This window comes from Chanodichthys erythropterus, chromosome 8 (genome assembly GCF_024489055.1).
Source record: "Chanodichthys erythropterus isolate Z2021 chromosome 8, ASM2448905v1, whole genome shotgun sequence".
NCBI lineage: Eukaryota > Metazoa > Chordata > Actinopteri > Cypriniformes > Xenocyprididae > Chanodichthys > Chanodichthys erythropterus.
Window position 1 is genome coordinate 33,305,248 of NC_090228.1, and position 25,513 is coordinate 33,330,760.

The 25,513-nt window shown below is 39.4% G+C and overlaps 1 protein-coding gene across 1 annotated transcript; it reads right to left on the bottom strand.

Moving 5' to 3' along the window:
* Positions 1 to 21: 21 nt before the first annotated feature.
* Positions 22 to 14,666, bottom strand: LOC137024783 (tripartite motif-containing protein 16-like). Its single transcript, XM_067392660.1, has 6 exons — positions 14,160 to 14,666; positions 7,774 to 7,869; positions 7,454 to 7,687; positions 3,178 to 3,337; positions 2,977 to 3,024; positions 22 to 2,740 (listed from the first exon to the last, which is right to left on the bottom strand). Exons 1-6 carry the CDS (start codon positions 14,523 to 14,525, stop codon positions 2,193 to 2,195), a joined length of 1,452 nt encoding a protein of 483 aa, XP_067248761.1. The 5' UTR covers positions 14,526 to 14,666; the 3' UTR covers positions 22 to 2,192.
* Positions 14,667 to 25,513: the final 10,847 nt, after the last annotated feature.

Here is a 25,513-nt window from a genome sequence, read left to right on the forward strand (position 1 = left end):
TTATTGTCTATATGAGGATTCATTACACACATTTATTCTCACATGTTATTTCACTGACAGAAGTTCAGCTGTAGTATTACAGTTTTTCCAATAGATTTGACACATTTCTCCAAACTTGGATAACTGTTCTCACTTACAGGTTAACACTTTCATTCATTTCACATAAATTGCAAATCATTTGAATCATTTTCTCAAAACACTACACACAAAGTTCTCCAATGTTTTCATAATACATCCAATCAAAACAATAAATAAGGTAAAAATGATCACAGCTTTTTTTTAAATTGGCTTTACACAATTTACAAACATTTATGTACCATTTGTCCAAACACAATAAACAAAACTCTGGAATTTGTCATAATATCAAATGCACTTTGTATGTTTTCAATTGGCCCCAAACTGATAACTGCTTTGTTACAGTTTTTCTCGATTCCTTAAACACTATAACCGGGCTTTTGAACTAAAATTTCAAAAACATAACACCATTTATCAAAAAGCACACCCATTTCCCTAAACTACAAACACTATTCCCCTGTTGACACATGAATCAGATTTGTTGAACTGTCACTGCAAAACTCTACACACAAATCCCTTCATTTCTCATTGCCTACACCATGTTGTCATTTAGAATGCACCAGCATTCAATATTGTTCACTCAAGTCAGCGTAGCTTGAGCTCAATTAGCACACAGTTACCCACGTGGAAACACTAAGAGTCCAAATTTATCACACACCAATCAAAACCTTCAATAGAGAGATAAAAGAGCCCGAGTCAGTTCATTCAGTTTTGGAACAATGGATCCAGAGGGACGTGATTGAAAAGGTCGAGGACACTAGAGAGGAGGAGGAGGAAGAAGAGGGTGAGCAAGAGCAATAAGGAGTGGAGGAAGAGGTGAGGGAAGAGGAGGAGGATGAGGTGCAAGGAGACAAGGAGTCTCAGATGAAATTCGTGCCTCTAGTTGACCATGTCCTTGTCCATGGTGTGACTCTGAGGGAGGCTGGGCAATGAGTTCAGCCAAACTTAAGTTACTTCACCATCGTCTCGATCATAAGAACCTTCAGAGAGGAAAACAGGTAGGTGTACCTCAGTGTACTCTACTGTATCTTTTGAGTGCTGTACTCTGTTACAACACATGCATCAAAGTGCCTTACATACAGATAGTTTCTGTCTGCTTCCATTTTGTAAAAAGGATGTGTTACAGTTACAGTAATCAGTACTTTGTGTTTTTGTAGGACACAGACGATGGAATGGAAGAAGCCTGACTAGAGTGCCAAGGGTGGATCAGACATGCAAGAAGATTTTCCACCCACTGCCTGGATAGGGCCAGTGCAGCCTGAGGAGATTCTCCGGCCTGTCCAGGACCAAAGATGTGATGCTGGGGCAGAATATTTGTTGTTGTTGATTGGTGGAGGGCATTGGTGTAGTGGAAAGAGCAGGGTATGGGGGAAATTGTAGATTCAGCCAGTGGCACAACTGCAAATATGTTTTTTTATTTTTTTGTATTTCATATGAATTGACAAGGTAATACCATTAAGTCTGATAATGTGACATCCAGAGGAAATCAATAGATCATTGTGGCAGAGTGAAAAGGTTTGTAGATCTCTCTCAAATACTGATAAAACAGCTAATTTCAAGTATGGGTAGGTTGGTACATGTGGTACAATAATATAATATATATTTACAAATATTTTGTTGTACGAAAAAGAAAAAAGGGAAAAAATGAATTTAAACACATTGTTCAAGAGTCAAAAATATGCATTTCATCAGTTTTGAAAAGATTTTTTAAAAATACCTTTTTTTGAAGCTTTATTTGTCAATGACCCATATAACGAAACCTGTTGGACAAACATTACAATAAACATGTATTTTCTTTAGTGTATTTCTACATCCACAGCTGAAAATGCTCTAAAATCAATAGACAATACGCCTGTAGTTTTTACTTAATAAATGCATTACTATAAAAAATGCAGTGCTTTATTTTGCATTAAAGTTGAACTGTTTGGCTGAGGTAAGAGTGTGTTTAGATCACTGTGTTGCCTGTTTTGAGAGCAATTACATTACTTTGGAGAAATGTCAAATGGATGTCATGTAATGAAGAAAAAATAAGAGACTCTATAACATCTCACTGTTACTGATTTATCATGAGCTCAAAGCATTATGGGTAGAATTTCTCTACAGTCTATTCTGATTCATCAACACAGTTTCACCAATGATCCATATTCAACAGTAAACCCAGGATAGAGCGGTTGAGTGAATGTGGTCTGGACTGTGTGGATGAGGCTCATTATGTCTCCAGAGATGCTGTAGAAGGACAGAGTTCCTGCACTGTGATCCACATACACTCCTATTCTACTGCTGATGATGGGCTTTACAGGGAGATTAGTCACTATCCTATTGTGTATGAATGAGTAACTGGAGGAAGAACAGAACAAACTCCAAGACTGATCATTATATCCAAACCAACACTCATAATCCCCTCCCTTCCTGCTGATGCTCTTATATGACACTGATATAAAAACACCAAACACACCAAACACATCACCACTCCACTCAATCTCCCAGTAACAGCGTCGATCACACACACTCTCTCTACACAACACCTGAATACAATAATCAAATCTATCTGGATGATCAGGATACGGCTGAAGCTCTGTGTTAGTGTAAGTAATCACTCTGTTCCTCTCAGACAGACGGAGGAGTTTATTCACAGTGTTCAGATCCAGAGTGAACTGATGGGAATCTGATGGAGATAAAACACATCACAATCAGGAATTATGAATCTGATCTTTTAATGTATCTGAACTCTTCATGTTCAATATATCATCAGTGTCTCAGTACAGTTTACCAGATATCCTGTGCAAATCATCATTTACATGATCAACTATAAAACTCTTCTGTCATGTTTTCTTTCTCCTTCTACAGGAAGAACATGAACACACTCAGTGAGTTTTTCTGCTTGTTTTCTCAGTGACTTACATTGTAGGAAGTCGTTCCTGGTCCTGGGAGCAATCTTGGTGAAAGTGACTGTGGAAATCAACAGACATGAAGACTGTGATTATCATGTCAAGAGAAAATCATCCCTGCATCCATTCCTAAGACATTTCTGATATGATCTTCTACATGATATTAGATGATGGAGGATCGTTTCTGAGAGCAGATGAATCTCCAGGACTTTACCTCTGTCAGAGATCTTCTTGAGCTGCTCTTTGCAGAAATCCTCCAGTTTGTCTCTCAGTTGATGGACAGATTCTCTCAAGACATCAAAAGATGAGAAAGAACTGAAGGGATCGTCATTTACGTCTGTAGATTCAGGAGGAGCTGAGAGAGACTGGAAACTCTACAGAAAACAAAAAATCAAAGATCATCACCTCCACACTTCAGCCTATAACCTGCACTACTGTCAGATTTGAGCAGCTCTTGTTGATCTTTAGTAACTCTCCTCAATCCAGCACTTTCACTGCATCAGCTTCATTTTTTTCATATTCATTATCAAATCAAATCAAATCAAATCAACATTTATTTATATAGCACATTTAAAACAACACTTGTTGAGCCAAAGTGCTTTACATCTCAAAAAACACAGTAATACGAAAATACAAAAAGAGCTTAAAAACAGACACAGTACCACAGTAATCATCACAGCCAGAGTTCCGGAAACTAAGGGCAGCTAAAAGCCACAGAATAGAGGTGCGACTTCAACATTGATTTAAAACAAACTAGTGAGTCACAGGATCTAATGTGCAATGGGAGACTATTCCACAACCGTGGCGCTGCCACCGAGAAAGCACAATCTCCTTTGGTTTTCATCCGTGCTCTAGGAACAATTAAAAGCAAACTCTGAGAGGATCTTAACGGTCTAGAGGCACAGTGCTGCTGTAACAGAGAAGAAATATACTCAGGAGCCAAACCGTGCAGACCCTTGAAAACGATTGTCAAGACTTTATATTGAATTCTGTACTCAACCGGAAGTTGCCAGTGCAATGAAGCCAGCACCAGGGAAATGCAGGACCATTTCCTGGTACCAGTCAACAATCTGGCCGCAGCATTCTGTACCAGTTGCAGCCGAGAAAGCAGGTTCTTCGACAGCCCCATATAAAGTGAATTACAATAGTCCAATCTGGATGAAATAAAAGCATGAATCACAGTCTCCATGTCTCAGAAGGACAAAATTCTCTTTAATTTAGCAAGGCTTATCAGTTGATAAAAGCTGCTTTTAACAACAGCCCCAACTTGTTTGTCAAACTTTAACTCAGAATCGAAAATTACCCCAAGGTTCCTAACTTGGGTGTTTAAGTTCTTAGATAAAGGGCCTAATTTTACAGAGAGCTGGTTGGCGAGTCTTTGATTGCCAAAAATGACCACTTCTGATTTAGAGTCATTAAGCTGCAAAAAGCTTGCAGCCATCCATGCCTTTATTTCCTCCATGCACTTAAACAACGCAGAGATATTGGCATCATCGCTACAACTCAGAGGTAGATACAGCTGGATGTCGTCAGCATAGCAATGATAAGACCCATTAAATTTTTGGCAGATCACACCCACAGGCAGCATATATAAAGAGAATAATACAGGACCAAGACAGGAACCCTGAGGAACCCCTGCGGATATTAACTGTGTGGTGGAAAGAGAACCTTCAAGCTCCACCGCAAATGAACGTCCTTGTAAATAAGATGATAACCAACTTAAAACAGTTCCCTTAACACCCCCCCCCCCACTCCTGCAGCCCTTCAATAAGGATCCCATGATCCACGGTGTCAAACGCTGCACTAAGATCCAAAAGCAGCAAAACCGCACAGTTCCCTGCATCCGCAGACAACAATAGGTCATTAGACACTTTGAGTAAGGCCGTCTCAGTGCTAACAAGTCCTAAAACCAGACTGAAATTTATCAAAAATCTTATTAATATTTAAAAAAGACAAAAGTTGATTAAGAACTACCTTCTCCAGCAGCTTGGACAAGAAAGGCAATTTCGAAATTGGTCTATAATTGTTTAACACAGTAGAGTCCAAGTTGGACTTTTTTAACAAGGGCTGCACCAGAGCATGTTTAAAGTAAGAGGGAACTATACCACGAGCAAGACTCTGATTGATTATCAGAAGAATTGTAGAACCCACTACATCCCAGATCTGAATTAATAGACGAGGCGTAATAACATCCAGTGAACAAACAGACGGCTTCAGATGTTGAATAAATTATATCTGTCATGAACTTGGCCTCTGTGGCTCCCTCCAATCGCCACCAGAGGGCTCCCCCACCCGAGTACTTTCCTGGACTACATTTCCCATAACCCCGTACCTGGGCTGATTACACACACACACCTGATCCCCATCACCAGGACTATTTAAGCAGACGCACACATCCACCCATTGCGAAGCCTTGTTTTGCCCTGGCTGACACTACTGAGTGTTTTCCTTGTTTATTGTTATTCTGTGTATGACCTTGGACTGTTTTGTACCCTTGTGTTTGCTTGCTGCCTGCCCTGTGATTTACCTGACTGTTTCCTGGATTACTCTGCCTTGCCTGCCGCCTGCCCTGTCCCTTTGCCTGATCCTGTTTATGATAATGCTTTGCCTTGGACACTGTTATTGCTGGTATTTGACCCCGCTGGTATTTGTACAACTACGATTGTTTATAATAAAGCTGCATATGGATCCCATCGAGTCTGCTGCCTCGTTATAATATCGTTTTAGAGCTATAAGTTCTGGTGTTTGACACTATACAGTGCACAGCATAAATGAGTACACCCCCTCTGAACAAATACAAAAGATGCATTTTATTTATGATCACAAATACAATTCATGGAAAGATGGCAAAACTAAAATGTATTAAACATATACATGATAAAAACTGAGAAATATATGTCATTAATAGCCATAAATTAAGTAAATTAGCTAATTTTGTAAAATATCCAATTTTGTTAAAATTAAGGATTGCAGAAATTAGTACACCCTAGATTTAATTCAACAAATGTATAATATTTTAGTACTTAGTATGCCCTCCATAATTTTGAATATACTGCTCTGACCCTTCTTGTCACAGAGTGTACAAGTTCATGCCAAATTGTCACATCTATCCTGTTTAACTCCTTAAATGCCCTGATCTTTAATGTAGGTTCGGGAGGAGCCTAAACATTCAGTCCTGTCAATCATCATTACATCACTGCGTCATCCCAGCGACAATTCTTCCTGCATACCTCCTCCTCCCCATCTCCTCCTCTATTTCTCATTCTCCCTCTATGCAGTACTGTTATGGGGGGGGGGAGACAGCAAGCCAAGTTTGTTTTACCATTAACCATTCAGACTGAATGGACATGCGAACTTGTAAAATGGGGATAGTTGCTCAACTCGTCTCTACAGAATCCCCCACAGGTGCTTTGTGCTGACTTTGTGCTTGTGATTGTGCTTTGGCTACAGTAGGTAGTTCCAGTGAGAACAACAACCATGCATGTCATTTCTGCAGGCTGCATCTTACTCTGTGAGATAAACAGTCACTCTTTTCATAGCTTTTGCTGACTCTGAGATACTCGCTTGGTATTTCTCCTGCTCTTTGTCTAGCAAAAAAATCCCTCATCACTAAATGAAAGCTTAAAATGAAGGCCTTGATTATTTCAGGGGCCTTGTCACAAGTCCATTTTTTTTTTTTAATTTCTGTGTTACTTTTGCTATATTTTCACACTTAAAACAATGATTTGGTAATCCTCTTGTACCACTGTTCTCTTTTGTGCTAAGAAATAAGTCTCCTGACAGTTCTCTCCCAAGTGGTTCCATTTTTGTCTGTATTAAGTCTGAGAATGATTCCGTGGGCTATATAACACTTTTAATTGTCAAGAAATTACTTCTCTTTAAATGTTTTAGTTCAACATACTTACCTGTTGATCAAACATTGCCTTAAACTTACACCAGAATTTTTTTATTTTGTTTTATTTTGTAACTTTTAGGAGGGTGTACTCATTTTTGCTACACAACATTTTATCACCTTGATAATAAAATATTATTTTCATGAATAATTTTGACATGCTTCTTTGGTAATTGATTAAGCAGACTTTCTGGGACATTATATCTCGAAAGAACCCTAACATGTCTTCTAAGTAATTGAGTAATTGCTGACTTTCAGAAGTTTCAGAGGGGGTATACTAATTTACGCTGAGCACTGTATGTGAACTTTCTACGAAAACACTTGATTAATAAGTGAAGTTTTAATCTGTTGCTGTCTGGAAGCTCAATATATTTTTCAGAAAAAATGTTTCCTAAGAGATTTCCAGAGCTGAAATGCATTTGTAAGTGCATCTCTTTCAAAAGAAGATTATCAGATGAGAGTCTGACTGATGATGATATAATAACCGAACACACAGATCAACACTTCAGTCAACGGCTCATTCTGCTCTCATGAAATGTTTCTCTGTGAGTCTCTTGCTCAAGTCCACTATGATCCTGTTCTTCTAGATCTCTGTTACCTGCAGGAAATGGATGTGATCCTGTGTGTGTGAAAGCTGCTCCAGCTCAGCGTCTCTCCTCCTCAGATCATTGATCTCCTGCTCCAGTCGCTCCAGTCGTCCTTCAGCTTGACTCACTGAAGTCTTTTCCTGATCTCTGATCCACTGTGTGGCCTCAGAGCGGCTTCTTTCAATGGAGCAGATGAGCTCAGTGAAGATCCTCTCACTGTCCTCCACTGCTGTCTGTGCAGAGCGCTGTTAGGACACACATCACAATCACACAGTGGCTTCAGTGAGTCCTGACTGAGCTTTCTCAAACTTCTCTTCTTCTCCAGACTCACCTTATGAGACTCCACAGCCTCTCTCAGCTGCTGAAGATCTTTCTCTCTCTGCTGGATCCTCTGCTGGAACGACCTCTGCGTCTCCTTCAGCTGGTACTAAAGGACAAACCAATGATAATAGAAACATCTCATAAATCATCAAGGAAACAGATATGAATTCAGTATCAGTGAAGTGTTGAGATGTAAATTCTTTTATTGTTTACTCATTTACATTTAGTCATTTAGCAGATGCTTTTCTCAAAAGTGACTTACAAATGAGAATAGTAGAAGCAATCAAATCAACATGAGCGCAACAGTATGCAAGTGCAGTGTCAAGTCCCATTTCATCCAGCAAAGTGCTCGTAACAAGGATTTTTTAAATAGATGGAGAGAATAGAAATAGAAAAAAGAAAAAAAGTGCTAATATTACTGTGTCAAGTGTTGACGAAAAAGATATGACTTTAGAAGTTTTTTGAAAATGGCTAAAGACTCATTCCAGAGGCAGGTCATTCCACCAGCAGGGAACAGACCAGGAGAAGGTCAGTGAGAGTTACTGTCAGATTTGAGCAGCTCTTGTTGATCTTTAGTAACTCTCCTCAATCCAGCACTTTCACTGCATCAGCTTCATTCTTCTCATATTCAGATGAGAAGCCCCTTTGTGATGGCACCACAAGGGGCTGTTCACTTGCAGAACACAAGCTTCTGGAGGGCGCATAAGTCTGAAGTAGTAAGTTTAGATATAGTGGTGCAGAGCCAGTGATTGTTCTGTAGGCAAACATCAGAGCCTTGAATTGGATGCAAGCAGCTATTGGCAGCCAATGCAGACTGATGAAGAGAGGTGAGACATGCGCTCTCTTCGGTTCGTTAAAGACCAGTCTTGCTGCAGCATTCTGGATCAGTTGTAGAGGCTTGACAGTGCATGCTGGAAGGCCAGCCAAGAGAGCATTACAATAATCCAGTCTGGATAGAAGAGCTTGGACAAGAATTTGTGTGGAATGCTCCAATAGGAAGGGTCTAATCTTCCTAATGTTGTATAAGGCAAATCTGCAGAACCGGGCCGTTGTAACAATATGATATGTGAAGCTTAAATGATAATCCATCACCACTCCAAGGTTCCTGGCTGTTCTGGAAGGAGTAATGGTTAACGAACCAAGTTGAATGAAGAGGTTATGATGAAGTGTTGGGTTGGCACCGACCACAAGCAGTGCCGTTATTGCAAGCTTGAGTTGAAGGTGGTGGTCCTTCATCCAAGCAGAAATGGCTGTCAGGTTGTCAACCGTCGGGTCATCTGGTTGGAATGAGAGGTAGAGTTGTGCATCATCAGCATAACAGTGATAGGAAAAACCATGTTCCTGAATGACAGATCCTAGTGATGACATGTAGATGGAGAAGAGAAGTGGTCCAAGCACTGAGCCCCGAAGTACCCCAGTAGCAAGATGATGTGACTTGGACACCTCACCTCTCCAAGATACCCTTAAGAACCAACTTGAGAGGTAAGACTTGAACCACTGGAGTGCGGTTCCTGAGATGACTTTTGTCACGAGTGTTGACAGGAGGATCTGGTGGTTAACTGTGTCAAAAGCAGAAGACAGATCTAGCAAGATGAGTACAGATGATTTTAAAGTTGCTTGTGCCAGTCTCAGGGCTTCAGTGACTGAGAGCAGGGCAATCTCAGTTGAGTGGCCACCATTGAAGCCAGACTGGTGGTTGTCAAGGAGGTTGTTCTGTGTGAGATAAGTAGACAGTTGGTTGAACACAACTCTCTCAAGCATCTTTGCAATTAATGGAAAAAGGGATACTGGTCTGTAATTTTCTATAAGTGCTGGATTTAGAGTGGGTTTCTTAGGTAGTGGGGTAATCCTAGCCTGCTTAAATGCTGTAGGAAATGTACCAGTGTGAAGAGAAGTATTAATAATGTGAGTGAGTGCAGGTAGAACTGAGAAGGAGATGGCCTGAAGAAGAAGAGTGGGGATAGGGTCAAGTGGACAGGTAGTAAGGTGATTGGAAAGGATGAGTTTGGAAACTTCTGCCTCCGAGAGTGAAGAGAAGGATGAGGTTTATTCATCCTCATGTCTATCCAAACTTCTGATTTTCTCTTTCTGAAGACTGAAACTTTTGGACCCTATTGACTTTCAATATACGGACAGATAAGAGATTTCTTAAAATATCTTCTTTTTAGTTCCTCGGAAAAAAAGAAAGTCATACCAGTTTGGAATAACATGAGTAAATGATGAATTTTCATTTTTTGGGTGAACTACTGGTTTAAAGGGGTCCTTTATGCTTTTTTGGTTCTTGTTCATCTTTCTTTAGTTTGTAATGTTACTGTTTGAGCATGAAAAAGCTCTGCAAAGTTACAAAGTCCCTTCAGCTGGAGTTACTCACTATATCAATGCGCACTGTTTCTGAACTCCCTGAAACACCTCCATTGTAGTCTTGAGTTTTCTTTCGGAAATGAACATGTCACAATATCCCTGAATTAATTAATTAATTACTGCCCAAGGCATATGCAAAATAAAGGGTCAAGGCCTGGTTGAGTTAGTTTGTAGTGTGTTGTTGTCATGTTCAAGAAACACTGTTTTTTCCACCCTGGATCTAAACCCCTTTTTTTGGCCTTCCTAATGCAGACCAACTTGATGGTTAAAATGTACTTTTAACACTCCTCCTCAGCAGTATACAACTTCAATCTTTTGATGAGTTCGATGCAGGTCAGATGTTGTAAATTAAGTTACAAACGTAGATTCGGGAGGAGTCTAATTATTCAGTCCTGTCAATCATCATTGTGAGCGTATATAAGCAGCAGTCATTGAGACAATTATTCTGGCATCCCTCAACCTCCACATCACTGTTTATGGTAAAGTGCGTTACATTTTTGACACGCACAATATAAGCAGAGGATCAAACACAGCAGACTGTGGCCGGCCTACCAATCAGAGCAGACTGCGATTTTCAGAAGGCGGGTTATAAAGGTTTTCTATTATGCCTCTTTATCCCAGATGTAAATTACAGTATCTCACAGAAGTGAGTACACCCTTCACATTTTTGTAAATATTTTATTATATCTTTTCATGTGACAACATTGAAGAAATGACACTTTGCTACAGTGTAAATTAGTGAGTGTACAGCTTATAAATTTGCTTACCCCTCAAAATAACTCAACACACAGACATTAATGTCTAAACCGCTGGCCACAAAAGTGAGTACACTCCTAAGTGAAAATGTCCAAATTGGGCCCAATTAGCCATTTTCTCTCCCCAGTGTCATGTGACTCGTTAGTGTTACAAGGTCTCAGGTGTGAATGGGGAGCAGGTGTGTTAAATTTGATGTTATCGCTCTCACTCTCACATACTGGTCACTGGAAGTTCAACATGGCATCTCATGGCAAATAATTCTCTGAGGATCTGAAAAAAAGAATTGTTGCTCTACATAAAGATGGTGTAGGCTATAAGAAGATTGCCAAGACCCTGAAACTGAGCTGCAGCACGGTGGCCAAGACCATACAGCAGTTTAACAGGACAGGTTCCTCTCAGAACAGGCCTTGCCATGGTCGACCAAAGAAGTTGAGTGCTCAGCATCATATCCAGAGGTTGTGTTTGGGAAATAGACGTATGAGTGCTGCCAGCATTGCTGCAGAGGTTGAAGGGGTGGGGGTCAGCCTGTCAGTGCTAAGACCATACGCCGCACACTGCATCAAATTGGTCTACATGGCTGTCGTCCCAGAAGGAAGCCTCTTCTAAAGATGATGCACAAGAAAGCCCGCAAACAGTTTGCTGAAGACAAGCAGACTAAGGACATGGATTACTGGAACCATGTCATGTGGTCTGATGAGACCAAGATAAACTTATTTGGTTCAGATGGTGTCAAGCGTGTGTGGCGGCAACCAGGTGAGGAGTACCAAGGCAAGTGTGTCTTGCCTACAGTCAAGCATGGTGGTGGGAGTGTCATGGTCTGGTGCTGCATGATTGCTGCCGGCACTGGGGAGCTACAGTTCATTGAGGGAACCATGAATGCCAACATGTACTGTGACATACCGAAGCAGAGCATGATCCAACATATTGGATTCCAACATGATAACGACCCAAAACACGCCTCCAAGATGACCACTGCCTTGCTAAAGAAGCTTAACCCAAGAGAGTTAAGGCAGTGCTGGAAAATAATGGTGGCCACACAAAATATTGACACTTTGGGCCCAATTTGGACATTTTCACTTAGGGGTGTACTGGTAACACTTTACAATATTGGTGCACTAATATGCATCAATTCATGCTTAACTAATGCACAGATAATCATGTGTTAATGTATGACTCATGAAGAACTAAACCATTAATTAATGATTACTGCATCAGCAACTAATAAAGAGTCTATATGATTAATAGATTAAGTTATATATGAATTGCTATTAATTAAATGTGTCATAATGTATTAATTCCTTAATAACATATTTTATTAACTAAAAGTGTAAATTAATGTGTGTAACTACCACAATGGGTTGAAGAAATGTACTTCAACTTCCAGTTGTCTGCTTTAATTAATCATTAACTAATGATTTGAAAATGTATCTTTATGTTGTGACTTTACTTGTTGAGGCACATGACTATTAACTAATTGTTAAGTAATATGTCATTTATGGGTTTTGACAGTTGCACATGCAGTAAGTGTAATGTCAGAGAATGTGTTTGGGTAAGTTGGGCTGCACACAAATATCAGCACGCCAGAATCTGAAATACTGACCACTGTTACACTGTTTAAACTGGACGTGACCATTATCAAGAGCTGTCAACACTGGACATGACAGGTCATTACAAGTCCATTTGTCCTTCATAACAGAAGTGACGTTTTGATGTGTTGTGTTGCGTCGTCCCACCTCCAGCGTAGCATCACTATCAGTGATTATAATGGGTTCTATTGTCTTTGCTCGGTCTTGACACAGTGTTATGAAATAGCAGTGCCCGGCCACATGTTCTCAGTGTTCCACCTTTGAATCCTAGACCTCAAGCTTAACCTGACATATTCCTGTCCCATGAACAACAAGGTTCTGGATGTGGCAGTTTATCTGGTACAGTGGAATCACGGTTGTAGATGGTTGGAAATTGAAACTAATGGCTTAGTGTGGATGTCAAAACCATAATGACATATTACTTAACAATTAGTTAATAGTCATGTGCCTCAACAAGTAAAGTCATAACATAATGATACATTTGCAAATAATTAGCTATTGATTAATTAAAGCAGACAATTTGAAGTTGAAGTACATGGCTTCAAACCATTGTGGTAATTAACATATTAACTTACACTATTAGTTAATAAAATATGTTATTAAAAAATTAATACATTATGACACATTTCATTAATAACAATTCATATATTACTTAATCTATTAATCATATAGACTCTATTAGTTGCTGATGCAGTAATCATTAATTAATGGTTTAGTTCTTCATGAGTCATACATTAACACATGATTATCTGTGCATTAGTTAATCATGAATTAATGCATATTAGTGCACCCGTATTGTAAAGTGTTACCGGTGTACTCAGCGGTTTAGACATTAATAGCTGTGTGTTGAGTTATTTTGAGAGGACAGCAAATTTACACTGTTATAGAAGCTGTACACTCACTACCTTACTTTGTAGCAAAATGTCATTTCTTCAGTGTTGTCACATGAAAAGATATAATAAAATATTTACAAAAATGTGCAGGGTGTACTCACTTCTGTGAGATACTGTAAGTCTCAGGTGTCCCCAGAATGTGTCTGTGAAGTTTCAGCTCAAAATACCTCACAGATCATTTATTATACCATGTTGTAAATGCCCATTTTTAAGTGCTAGCAAAAACATGCTGTTTTTGTGCATGTGTCTTTAAATGTAAATGAACTGCTGCTCCCCGCCCCCATCTTCCCCCAGGTTTCCTTATGTTCACTCTTACATGCAACAACAAAAAAACACCTCAATCTCTTGAAAGACATTCTTGTCAGTGTACAACTCACTCAGGGTGGGGTCTATGCTAATACGGCAGAGTCTGTTAGCAGGGCAGGGCCTGTATAAAGTGACGTTACTTTGTAGAGAATCTGCAAATGGCTTGTTCTGAGACACTGCTTATGATTTACAGGGATTCAAAAAAGGAGTGGGTGGATTTTTATCATTTTAGGGTGGTTGTGTACACACACTGCCGACACACATTTTTGTTCAAACACCATGTAAAATTTAATTTTGCGTAATAGGTGCCCTTTAAAAAAACTGAAACTAAAACAATTTTCAGACAGAGGGTGAAAACAGGCACTGCAACAATGTAAATTACAAGAAAATGAATGAGTTTTTTGACAATTAAATGATGTATATATATTCGAGTAGACCTCATAACAAAATGATGAACCTGTAAATGATCATAATGGGACTCTTTAAGTTCATACCTGTTTCTCTGTTCTCTGTGCTGCAGCTGATACAGTGTCATGGTTTTTATGTTCATCAATCGTACACAACACACATATACACTTCTGATCAGTGCGGCAGAAAACCTCAAGGATCTTTTCATGTTTCTGGCAGATCATCTCCTGCAGTCGTCCAGTGGCTTCAGTCAGATTGTGTCTCTTTCCATTTAATAAACTCTCATGTTGTTCAAGATGATTCTGACAGTAAGAGTCCAGACACACCAGACAGGACTTGACGGCTTTGTGTTTTCTTCCAGTACAGACGTCACACTGCACATCTCCAGCTCCAGCGTAACAGTCAGCAGAACGTTTTCTCTTCTTCAGTTTCTCCACCACTTCAGCCAGCATGGTGCTTTTAGCTAAAGCAGGTCTTGGACTGAAGGTCTGTCTGCACTGAGGGTAGCTGTAGACTCTTTTCTGATCCTCCTGATCCCAGCAGCCTGTAATACAGCTCTTACAGTAACTGTGTCCACAGGAAGTTTTACTGCATGAATACAGAGACACAAACACACAACAGCTCAACTACACTTCAGTTTCTCTTTCTCTGAACTGAAGAGTTTCCTGTTTCCTGCTTCTGTATTTGAGTGACATGTGCAAACCATTTGTGTCTGTAAAGCAGTGTGATGAGGTGTGATGGTGTTTATTGGTTATTAGCTTATAAAGTGGAAGCTCCACCCACATGGATTAAACCAACAGGTAGATTTTCGGAACAGAATTTTGAGAAAAATAGGTTTAACTCCTTATCTGTCACTCCCCGTTTTTCGCATAGACATAAAAATGCACTATCCAAACCTGAATGGTTGTAATGGTGGGGCTGAGGAACTGGCAGAATGAGGAGGCGGGAGACGGAGGCTGGGTGGGCATACAGGGAATTCAGGAAACACAGGAGATACAGGGTAACTGGATATATGGAGCATTCAGGAGACTCAGGGAACACTTGCGAAACAAGGGGTATAACCTTTCAAAAAAAGTCTATTAAATCATCCATAAAAATATTTTTCAGTTCCACAGTATAATTACTAGGGACTACAGTCAACTCAATCACAGCAGTGGTGTTGTGGGGGGGGCTTTCCTCCCAACCCTCGAGCTCTACGAGCACTCCCTCAGCGATGACTGGTGTTGCTGGCTCGCGCACCTAGTCAGATCCTTGATGTGAAGTGGGCCCCGGGATGATGGTAACCTCCAACCTTATCCTCGGTCCTGGCTCATCCATGGCGGGTATGTGGCGGGCTGGCCGCCTGGATCTGCGGTGGGCTCATGTAACACCTCCGTCGCGTCGTTCGCTGGTGGTGGCTGACTGGTCTCTGTCGGTGGAGTGGGACTGGTCATCCTGAAGTCATCCTCTGCTGGGCCGATAGTAAATGGTGAGTCATTGTTCACCAGCACCCACTCCATGAATGCGGCAAAATCCTCTTGTGGACCATCTGCTGGAAGGCGTGCCTTGGACCGTTCGCTCAGGGAGTGATGTAGAATATACAGACCGAGTGGTCCGGGTGGTGCCCTTGGTACGGTAGGAAATCTCAGGTTGGTCTTCCAGCAAATGGTCTTCCTGCTCCAGGCACAACAGGGAAACACTGGGAATGTCCATGGTGTCCATGGGCATGTTGCAATCTGCAGTTTCTGTGTTTCTTCAGTTGTTTGGTCCCAAAGAAAGCTCTCAAGAGTCAGAAGTTCCAGATTTCAGAAGATAATCTTTATTGCCATGCAACAAAGTGAGATGCCAGCTTCACATCTGATCTGCACAATGCAAAACTTCATTTCCTATACCTTTTTCTTATCGCTATAGGTCCAATGGGAATTCTCCCAGTTATCTTTCTTTTTTAGCTCCACCTTGATGTTCTGCCTCCATTATTACTTCACATACATCTAGGATCTATGGTGGAAAGTTATTTTATTTTTTTAAAATATTTATGTAATATTTTTTGGTACTTTCCATTGTTTATTCTTGTTCTCATACATTAAAAAACACATCTTTTGGGTACTTTCCTGGCAGCAGACCTGGTATTTCCCGATGTATTTTTACACAGACTAATTCTACAGTCAATTCTTCAGTGATTGATAAATTTCTCCAATACCGGCAGGATCATCCCCAGGTTTCCCAGTTCTTTTTGTAAATTATCTGTCAGTTCGGCAAACGGTGTAAGTACTCTCACTAAGCCTTGAAGCAAGAGACCGGTGATGGATGTCAGCCTGTTTTGCCACAGCACGTCCTTCTCAAACATTTTTAGCACCGACTGTTCCATCTGGTTGTGCATGCAGTTGTGGGACAAACACCTAATTTGTCGATTTCCTCTGTGTTCAGTGTGATTTTTCTGACTATTTTGACTACTTTTCCGACCTTGTTGATAACTGAACTGACTACACAATGCTTCGCGCTTGCATCTTTAATAGACAGTTGGAGTAAGTAGATCAGACATCTCAGGTGAAGATTTGAATCTGTGATGTAGCGCTCTATCGTGGTGTTCAACTGGATGGCCAGCTGGCCTGCATGGAACTGGAACCAAATTGAAAAAGTAACAATTAATTTACATTGCCTTTTTTTCAAACAACATGCATAATAAAACTTTATTGTATAAATTAAAACATGCATGAAAAAATCTCTTCATTATGATGATATTCCTTATAAAAGGTTGATTTTAAGTTGTTGTTATTATTATTATTATTATTACACTTTGAGAAGTACATTTTACAGTACAATAGTAATACACTTCTGTCATAATTTTTTTTAAGTTAAATTAACTTTTATTATGGCAGGTTGTCATGAAGATCTTTGAGTTTCTGTGTGTATTATCATAGTTTTTCTCATATGAAACTGTGAAATGCTGGTAAAGTGAACTCTCAGAGCAGCTCTGGAGATGACGTTTATGTGGACTGTCCTCATATAGTGAGACACTTAAAACATGGCGGGCGTCAACCATGTTTGAGTTTGTGTAGTAGACAAAACCATGCGGCTCAATCACTCCGAGACACACAAAACAAACATATTACATATTTAAACAGCAGTCATTTCTGTATTTGAATGATTAGTGATGTTAGTCCATTTCACGGTTTGAATTTGATTCACTGTTCAGCCCTATTTTTGATTAATTGATTCAAATTTGCCAAATTCAGTGACATTCCACATTATACAGTAAATTCTGTTTTTATACCTGGATTCCACAATTCTGTCCACATTTTTCACATTGCAGAAATCAATAGGGCCCTACATCTTCTGGTCTTATCTCCATTATTAGCCTCTTTTATCCTGGTTGCCCCTTTCCACCGTTTTCATCCCTGAATTACTTTTTTCATTCTCTGCTCTCCTCTCTTTCCTTCTGTCAGTGACTTTCTTTCCAAGTATATACTCTAGAGCAGGAAGCAAAACATTTTTTGGTAACACTTTATAATACTGATCCTTCAATAATGAATATTCTTTTCTAAGAAGTTTAATTTGTATCAATCAAATTACTCTACGATTGACAAAGAAACGTTGGCTTTGGTGTGGGCGTTGCAGCACTTCGACATGTATGTGGGAGGTGGTTCAATGCCTGTAGCCATGTTTTCAGATCACAATCTGCTCATGTTTTTAAATCTTTGCGAAGTCCTAACCAGCATCTTATCCGTGGGCTCTATTATTACAGCCATACAGTTTAGACATTCGCCATATTCAAGGGCGGGGTAATATCATGGCGGATGCTTTGTCCCATTCTCCGGTTGATGAGTAAAATGAACTGTTGTTAAATGTTGTTTGCCCTTGTTCTTAGTTATTTTTGTTTAGAGTTTTTTCAAGGCGCCTAAAGATACTGAGCAATGGAGTTGGGGTAGGTGATGAAAAGAGAACGTTTATATGAGATCCAACAAAATTTGGACTGTTGGGATAAACTTGTGTGATTGTGTATTTAAGGGTGGTTTCCCAAACAGAGATTAAGCCTAGTCCTAGAATAAAATGGCCCTTTAAACCAGATTAACAGAAATCTGCTTTCTCTGTCATTGTAATGAATGCGGACTCAGGCAGGGATCCATTTGCAGCGTTTATTAAAGTGAGAGTGGTCGTACAGGCAGGGTCAATCAGGAGCAAACAGGAACAGCAAGGGACAGGCAGAGTCGTAGTCAGGGTACAGGCAGTAGATCGAGGCAGGCAGATATGATTCACAGAACAGCAGACATGGCAAAGGTCAGGACAGGCAGCAACGGGTCAATAACAGGTTACAGGCAGGAATAGTAGCAGACAGGCAAACAAGATATAACACTTGGAATTGTAACAGTGTTAACAAGACTTCGCCGTGAGGTGGTGTGTGTGAAAGTCCTTTATAGTCCTGGTAATGAGCTGCAGCTGGGTGTGGTGATTAGTGTAGTGCGCTAGGCTGTATGTGGCAACAGGTGATTGGTGTGGAGTGAGCATGTGACTGGCAGGGAGGATTGTGGGAAGTGTAGTCCGGGAACTGACAGGAGCAGACGGTGATCGTTACAGTCATGGTTTTAAATAGTCCTAGACTTAGTCTAATCCAGAGTTTAATAAGATGATTTCCTGGAGGAAGACTAGAGCTATTCCAAGACTAAATTGAGGCTTAAATTAAACCTACCAGGAGGCAGGTTTAACTTCAGATTAACATTGTGTTTCAAAGAAGACGCATGTATTACTTGGATATATATTGATATTGATATACACTGTATGTATATTTATAAATAATAAATAAATGATTAAATAAATAAATAAGCAAATATTATATTTATTTTATTGTATATTTATATATATGTAGGTGCTGTTCACTTTATTTAAACAATTTATTTTGATTTAACACCATTGTTTCTGGTTCAGATGTGATTGCTTCATGTTAAATTGACTTGAAATGGTTACTAGAACTCACTTGATGTTTTCATTTTGAAATAACATGTTTCTGTCAAGTAACTCAATCAAACAGGACTTTCACATACCATCATGCTTTGCACCAGGCTGAAGTGGGAGAGTAAATGTTGAAAAAGTGTTATTTTATGTATTTTATAGAAAGATGAGAGAATGGAGATACTTCTTGTTTAATGTTCTATTATGTAAAAGTTTTTATGTGTATGTGTTTTTTGGAGATTACCGTTGTGGTGAAGTGTAGAGCTTGTGCTTGGGTTGAGGACCTGCTAACAAAAATTTCCCTTTATATATATATATATATATATATATATATATATATATATATATATATATATATACGATCTGTCATTTTCAAAAAAAAATACAACTGTATGTTATATATAAACAGATGATCACCTTGCGTGTGGTTCCGCTTTCCACATTCTCCAAAAAGCTTACGCTGTATGTCCTACGCCTTCCCTATTCAACTTAAGGAACGAATGCGGCGCCAGTTACATCAGGAAAATTTTATTTAAAAGTGGACTAATCCTTTAAACCAGTATCATTTCTAGACTGCCAACACTGATAATCATGTATAAATAGTTATGTTTAGTATGTTGCTATGTGTATATATATATATATATATATATATATATATATATATATATATATATATATATATAATTCATCCATTTAAAAAGAATTCATTACAAACAGATTTCCTGGCATTTTTTTTTCACAGCTGATGTATTTTGCTTGCTTTAAAATAAATGTTTTTATTTTTATAATAGTTTTTATATTGGAGTCTTTTTTGCTGCCATTGTTTTCCTTGGATTTGCTTCTGAGTTCCATGCAATTTTCATCTTTTCTTGGTTCATTCCATGTTTTCTAGGAAACCTCTCTCATGCTAATTCAGATTTGCACAGTTGGTTTAAATTAATCTGGTTTATTTTAATTCAAGACTCCATAGTCCAGGTTTTAGTAATCTGTACTTAATCTGTGTTTCAGAAAGCCATTTTTTTAAACCACGATTAACTATTCTGGATTAAGGCCTATCCTGACTTAATTTAAAGTATTATTGGGGTCTGCAGAGTTCCCCTTTTAGGGGCACAGAGTGTTCTTTTTATATTTGTCCACTAGGTGGTGTTGTTCTGTGGTTTTGCCTCTCTTCCAGAGCATCAGGTGCAGGTGTGGAGTGTTACCTGTGATTGGCGTTTGGGTTTAAAAGACTGAGGCCGTTTCTCAAAACCAAGTTCGCAAACTTCGGACTCGCGGTCTTGGTAGTTAGGACTTGGCAAGTTCTACTCAGGAGAACGAACTCCCGTGGACGGGAGAACACAAGTCCGGTGATTCTGCAAATGGAACAGCAGCGCTCTTCATAACGTCACTCAGCTCGCTCTGGCTTCTCCGGTTATCTCTTTATGTATATTTTAGCCAACAATAAAACGAAATTTGTTATAAAACACCACTCTGCCTCTTTTCGTTTTATTTAAAAAACAAACAAAAACATATTAATAGCCTCAGGCAACGAGTGATTGATTATCTGCAATGTGCATATATTTATAACAAAACGAAATATTAAACAACCCTGCCTCTTTTCGTATATATTTAAAAAATATTAAATGTAATACTATTTGTGCATACTCTGATTAACTTCACTGTAATAAAATGAAATAGGCTATAACATAAAACACAACCCTGTCTCTATTTGTTGTATGTCAGTTTTAATGATCAATAATAGCCATTATAAAAGGTAAGAATATACAATAAGAAATAAAGCAAACAATTCAGTCAAGCGTACAAAATCAGCGCTTTAGTAGGATACAAAAGTTAAATAGCCATATATAAAGTTATGAAATGTCACATTGCCCTCAGCCAAAACGGAGCCAGCGACAAACATCAGAAGGACTAGCCGAGGTAAGGCTGCTCTCGGCTGGGCACATGAGCGCTGAGCGTCCGGTGATCGCCTGGATCTCACAACTCCAACAACGTCAGATCAAATTGTCAGAAAGGCGCAATCTTTATCAATAAACCACAAATTTGAGCTTTAAACCAGCACATTCTCGCCTGAAAAACTCTTAAAACTACATATCATGACATAAAAACAGTAATATGTTTAAATTATGCTGGGTTTCTCCTTTACTATTGACGCTTGCTGGTTAGTGCGAGATGCATTCTGGGATACCTGGCTGTCTCAAGTCTGCACAAGTCACCTCTCGATGCATCCTCGATAAAATGGGCGGATCAAGAACACATCCGGGAATTTGAACTGAACTTGGCTAGATGCGAACTTTGAATTTGAACAGTACTTGGACAGCGACTGATGACATTTCACAAGTCCACAAGAACACAAGTACAGACAAGTACGCACATTGAGAAATGGCCAGAGATTCAGAGAGCAGTGGTGTTGTCTGGACTGGGCTGGCGTTCATTTTCCCTCTCCAGCATTGGATTGTTTTCTTTTTGTTTCTTTCTTTATACTTATACTTAATTTTTCTATTATTTTGATTTATTCTTGATTAAATGTTTATTTGTTAAACTTAATTTTCTGTGTGGCCTCCCCTTTTTGGTAATGTTACTTCACCCAGAGCCACACAAGTGCATAAGTATTCACAACCTTTGCCATGACATTCAAAATTGAGCTCATGTGCATCCTGTTTCCACTGATCATCCTTGAGATGTTTCTACAATTTTATTTTACAATTTTAGTCTACCTGTGATCAATTCAGTTGATTGGACATGATTTAGAGTCTATATAAGGTCCCACAGTTAACAGTGCATGTCAGAGCACAAACCAAGCCATGAAGTCCAAGGAATTGTCTGTAGACCTCCGAGACAGGATTGTATCGAGGCACAGATCTGGGGAAGGGTACAGAAAAAATTCTGCAGCATTGAAGGTCCCAATGAGCACAGTGGCCTCCATCATTCGTAAATGGAAGAAGTTTGGAACCACCAGGACTCTTCCTAGAGCGGGCTGCCCGGCCAAACTGAGTGATCAGGGGAGAAGGGCCTTAGTCAGGGATGTGACCAAGAACCTGATGGTCACTCTGACAGAGCTCCAGCATTTCTCTGTGGAGAGAGAAAAGACCATGAGAAACAAAATCCTCTGGTCTGATGAAACAAAGATTGAACTCTTTGGCCTGAATAGCAATCTTCATGTCTGAAGGAAACCAGGCACCACTCATCACCTGACCAATACCATCCCTACAGTGAAGCGTGGTGGTGGCAGCATCATGCTGTCGGGATGTTTTTCAGCAGCAGGAACTGGGAGACTAATCAGGATCGAAGGGAAAGATGAATGCAGCAATATACAGAGACATCCTTGATGAAAACCTGCTCCAGAGCACTCTGGGCCTCAGACTGGGGCGAAGGTTCATCTTCCAACAGGACAACACAGGCACACAGCCAAGATAACAAAGGAGTGGCTACGGGACAACTCTGTGAATGTCCTTGAGTGGCCCAGCCAGAGCCCAGACTTGAACCCGATTGAACATCTCTGGAGAGATCTGAAAATGGCTGTGCACCAACACTCCCCATCCAACCTGATGGAGCTTGAGAGGTCCTGCAAAGAAGAATTGGAGAAACTGCCCAAAAATAGGTGTGCCAAGCTTATAGCATCATACTCAAAAAGACTTGAGGCTGTAATTGCTGCCAATGGTGCTTCAACAAAGTACTGAGCAAAGGCTGTGAATCCTTATGTACAAATAAATTTGCAAAGATTTCAAACAAACTTCTCTCACATTGCGGGGTATTGTTTGTAGAATTTTGGAAAATAATGAGTTTAATCCATTTTGGAACATAACAAAAATGTGGAAAAAGTGAAGCGCTGTGAATACTTTCCGGATGCACTGTATATTTCTGGGATATCTGGATTTATCTGATGAAGATTTGACTCAATACTTGTTGTTGTTTTATCTTTTCTCAGAGTCGTCAGAGCATCAGTGGCCTGTTGCATGAAGCTAGTTGAACAAACTGTAAGTTTCAGAGTAGGTTTAGAGTTGACAAATCCAGATAAATCCAAACTGGTTAAGATCAGGATCAGATGTTGCACAACACTCGGTATAAACTTTGTAAGAATTAACCCAATTAATTAATCAAAATTGTAATTAAATTACAGTGAATAAGAACTGAATTAACTGTAAATGATTCAGAATTAATATTTAACACTTTATCAATTATTCATCCACCGAGAAATTGAGGTTAAAGTATTTTACCAATTCTGGACAAATTATTATCCCGTGGCCAACAGTAATAATATTTTGTTATGATTATTAATTATGATTATGAGCAAGGTAGCAAAATCTTAGTTTAAGACAGCAATTTGGTAACCACAGCACATGACACTTGTATGCGTGACAAATCAAACAAGACTATATTGAACTAATACTACGCACAAACTAATCTAACGAAAAACATGCGCGCACACAATTTTGTGAATTGTGGGGACATTCCATAGGCGTAATGGTTTTTATACTGTACAAACCGTATTTTCTATCCCCCTACCCCTACCCCTAAACCTACCCATCACAGGAAACTGTGCACACTTTTACTTTCTCACAGAAACTCATTCTGTATGAGGTCATGTCCTCATAAGTCACCTCTTTTTGTAATACCTATGTCATACTCATGTCATTATACACATTTGTGTCCTGATATGTCACAAAAATGCACACACACACTCAATCGGTTATAGGGAAATGGTGAGATTGTTATCTGGAGGTGAATGGATTCCCCAATTGTCTAGCTTTTAACAAGTTTCTTTGACCATAACCTGAGAGAATTAATACACTAGCAATTCAACCATAGTTTCATTTGCTTAATAAAATTGCACCAGCTCAGCAAAATTAGGAGACCTGTGTTACTTGCTTTTGGATGCTCCTCTAAGCACGTGTTCCTTTCATGACGGAGTTGAAGGAAGCGGTGTTGCTTGGTCAAAAGTTCTGAAGGACGACGTCCCGTGGGGAAACAGTTGGCTTTGCAGAAAATGGAGTCTTCATCGAATAGTTTCAGGGTTTACGCGTTGCTGCGTGAGTGTTTCTCTGCATCTCAAGGAGTTGCTGGAAGGAGTCCTCGTCTGTGAAGTTCGACGAAGGTTCTTGCAGGGGTTTGAGTGAGTTCTTGAAGAGGTTTAGCTTGCAGGCAGGACGATGGTCGGTCCGCAGACTCAGCAAAGGCCAAGGCAAAGTACAAGCAAGGGCAAAAAGCGAAAACACAATGCGTGGTATTGAGTTTTGAACGGTTAGTTGGTTCTGCCTTTCTGAGTGTTTTAGCCAGTCAGGTCCTGTTTTGGGTGGGTCCTACTCCCAGTTCTCAATTAGCATAATGTCCTTACAGTCCTTTTGTTCTCAAACTTTAGGGATTTTGGTCAGAACTTTGAGAAGTTAACTTTGCTGGTTCAAAAGTCGTACATCTTACATAAATCAATTTTGCATCAAAATACTGGAATGCATTCATCTATCACAACCATACCAAACAGTACACACTTTCTGTAATTGAGGTAGATTTTCTTCAAATTTACCTGTAATCAATATTTAAAAAACACAGAAAGAATTACAGAGGTTCCATGAACAAAATAAAACATGCTTAATACATATGATACGTTAAATTTAACTAGGAGCGAGAGATACAGGGGGACAATGTTCCCTCTAAGCTGCGCGCCGTGCGCAACCGCGCACTTCTGAAGAAAGAATAACTGCCGCGCAGAGAACAGACATGAAATCATGTGTGGGGAAATCCATTTGATTGTAGTTTAAATGAGAAATAATTGCAGTGCTCTGGTCAACCTCTATAGAGTTATTATCGCTATAGAGTTAGAATGCAGTTTACAGTTTTCATAGAAAGAGAACGATGTGAGCGCGTGTGAGCGGGCCTGAGCCAAATCAGTCGCGTAAGAATACTGTCATGTTTGCGGAATTAATACCTCAACACGAGAGCCAACGCGAAACGAAAATAAATGTGAAATAAAACGTCATGTTTTAATGAAAAGTGGCGGAAATAACAGATGATGGGCACAGAATGCTAACAAAACTCTGAGACATTTACAATCACACACCCACCACAGGTGTAGCTTGCAAACTCAAAATACATCAGTGATATACCTTCGTTTAAATAGATTTTTGTGTGTGGTGGTGGTGTGGGTTCACTTTTCTTAAAAATATTTAGCTTTTTATCAGATCTGTTTAAATGCTTCAGTTTTCACTGTTTTCACTTTATAATATATTAAAACAAATGGAAGCATTTAAACTGATATAATACTGAATATCAGTTTAAATACTTAAATATTTTATTTTATTATATTATAATGTAAGCCTAATAAAACATTGATCTCACAAGGGGATTGTTTAGGGCTCCTTGCCACAAAAAATCCTGAAACCTCCTGGTATATAATATCTGGGAAATTCATTAGCAATAAACATGTAATTTTGATGGTTTAACACTGTCTGTTGCTAATAATTGACTGTACAAAAACACATTATGGTTGTCCCAAACCATCATTGTAACTGCTCATATTATA

Coding starts and splice junctions, on each gene's coding strand:
- LOC137024783 (XM_067392660.1), bottom strand. CDS start 14,525: ATGCTGGCTGAAGTGGTGGAGAAACTGAAGAAGAGAAAACGTTCTGCT. Junction 7,870..14,159: donor CACAGAGAACAGAGAAACAG/GTATGAACTTAA, acceptor TTTGTCCTTTAG/TACCAGCTGAAGGAGACGCA. Junction 7,688..7,773: donor AGGCTGTGGAGTCTCATAAG/GTGAGTCTGGAG, acceptor GTGTCCTAACAG/CGCTCTGCACAGACAGCAGT.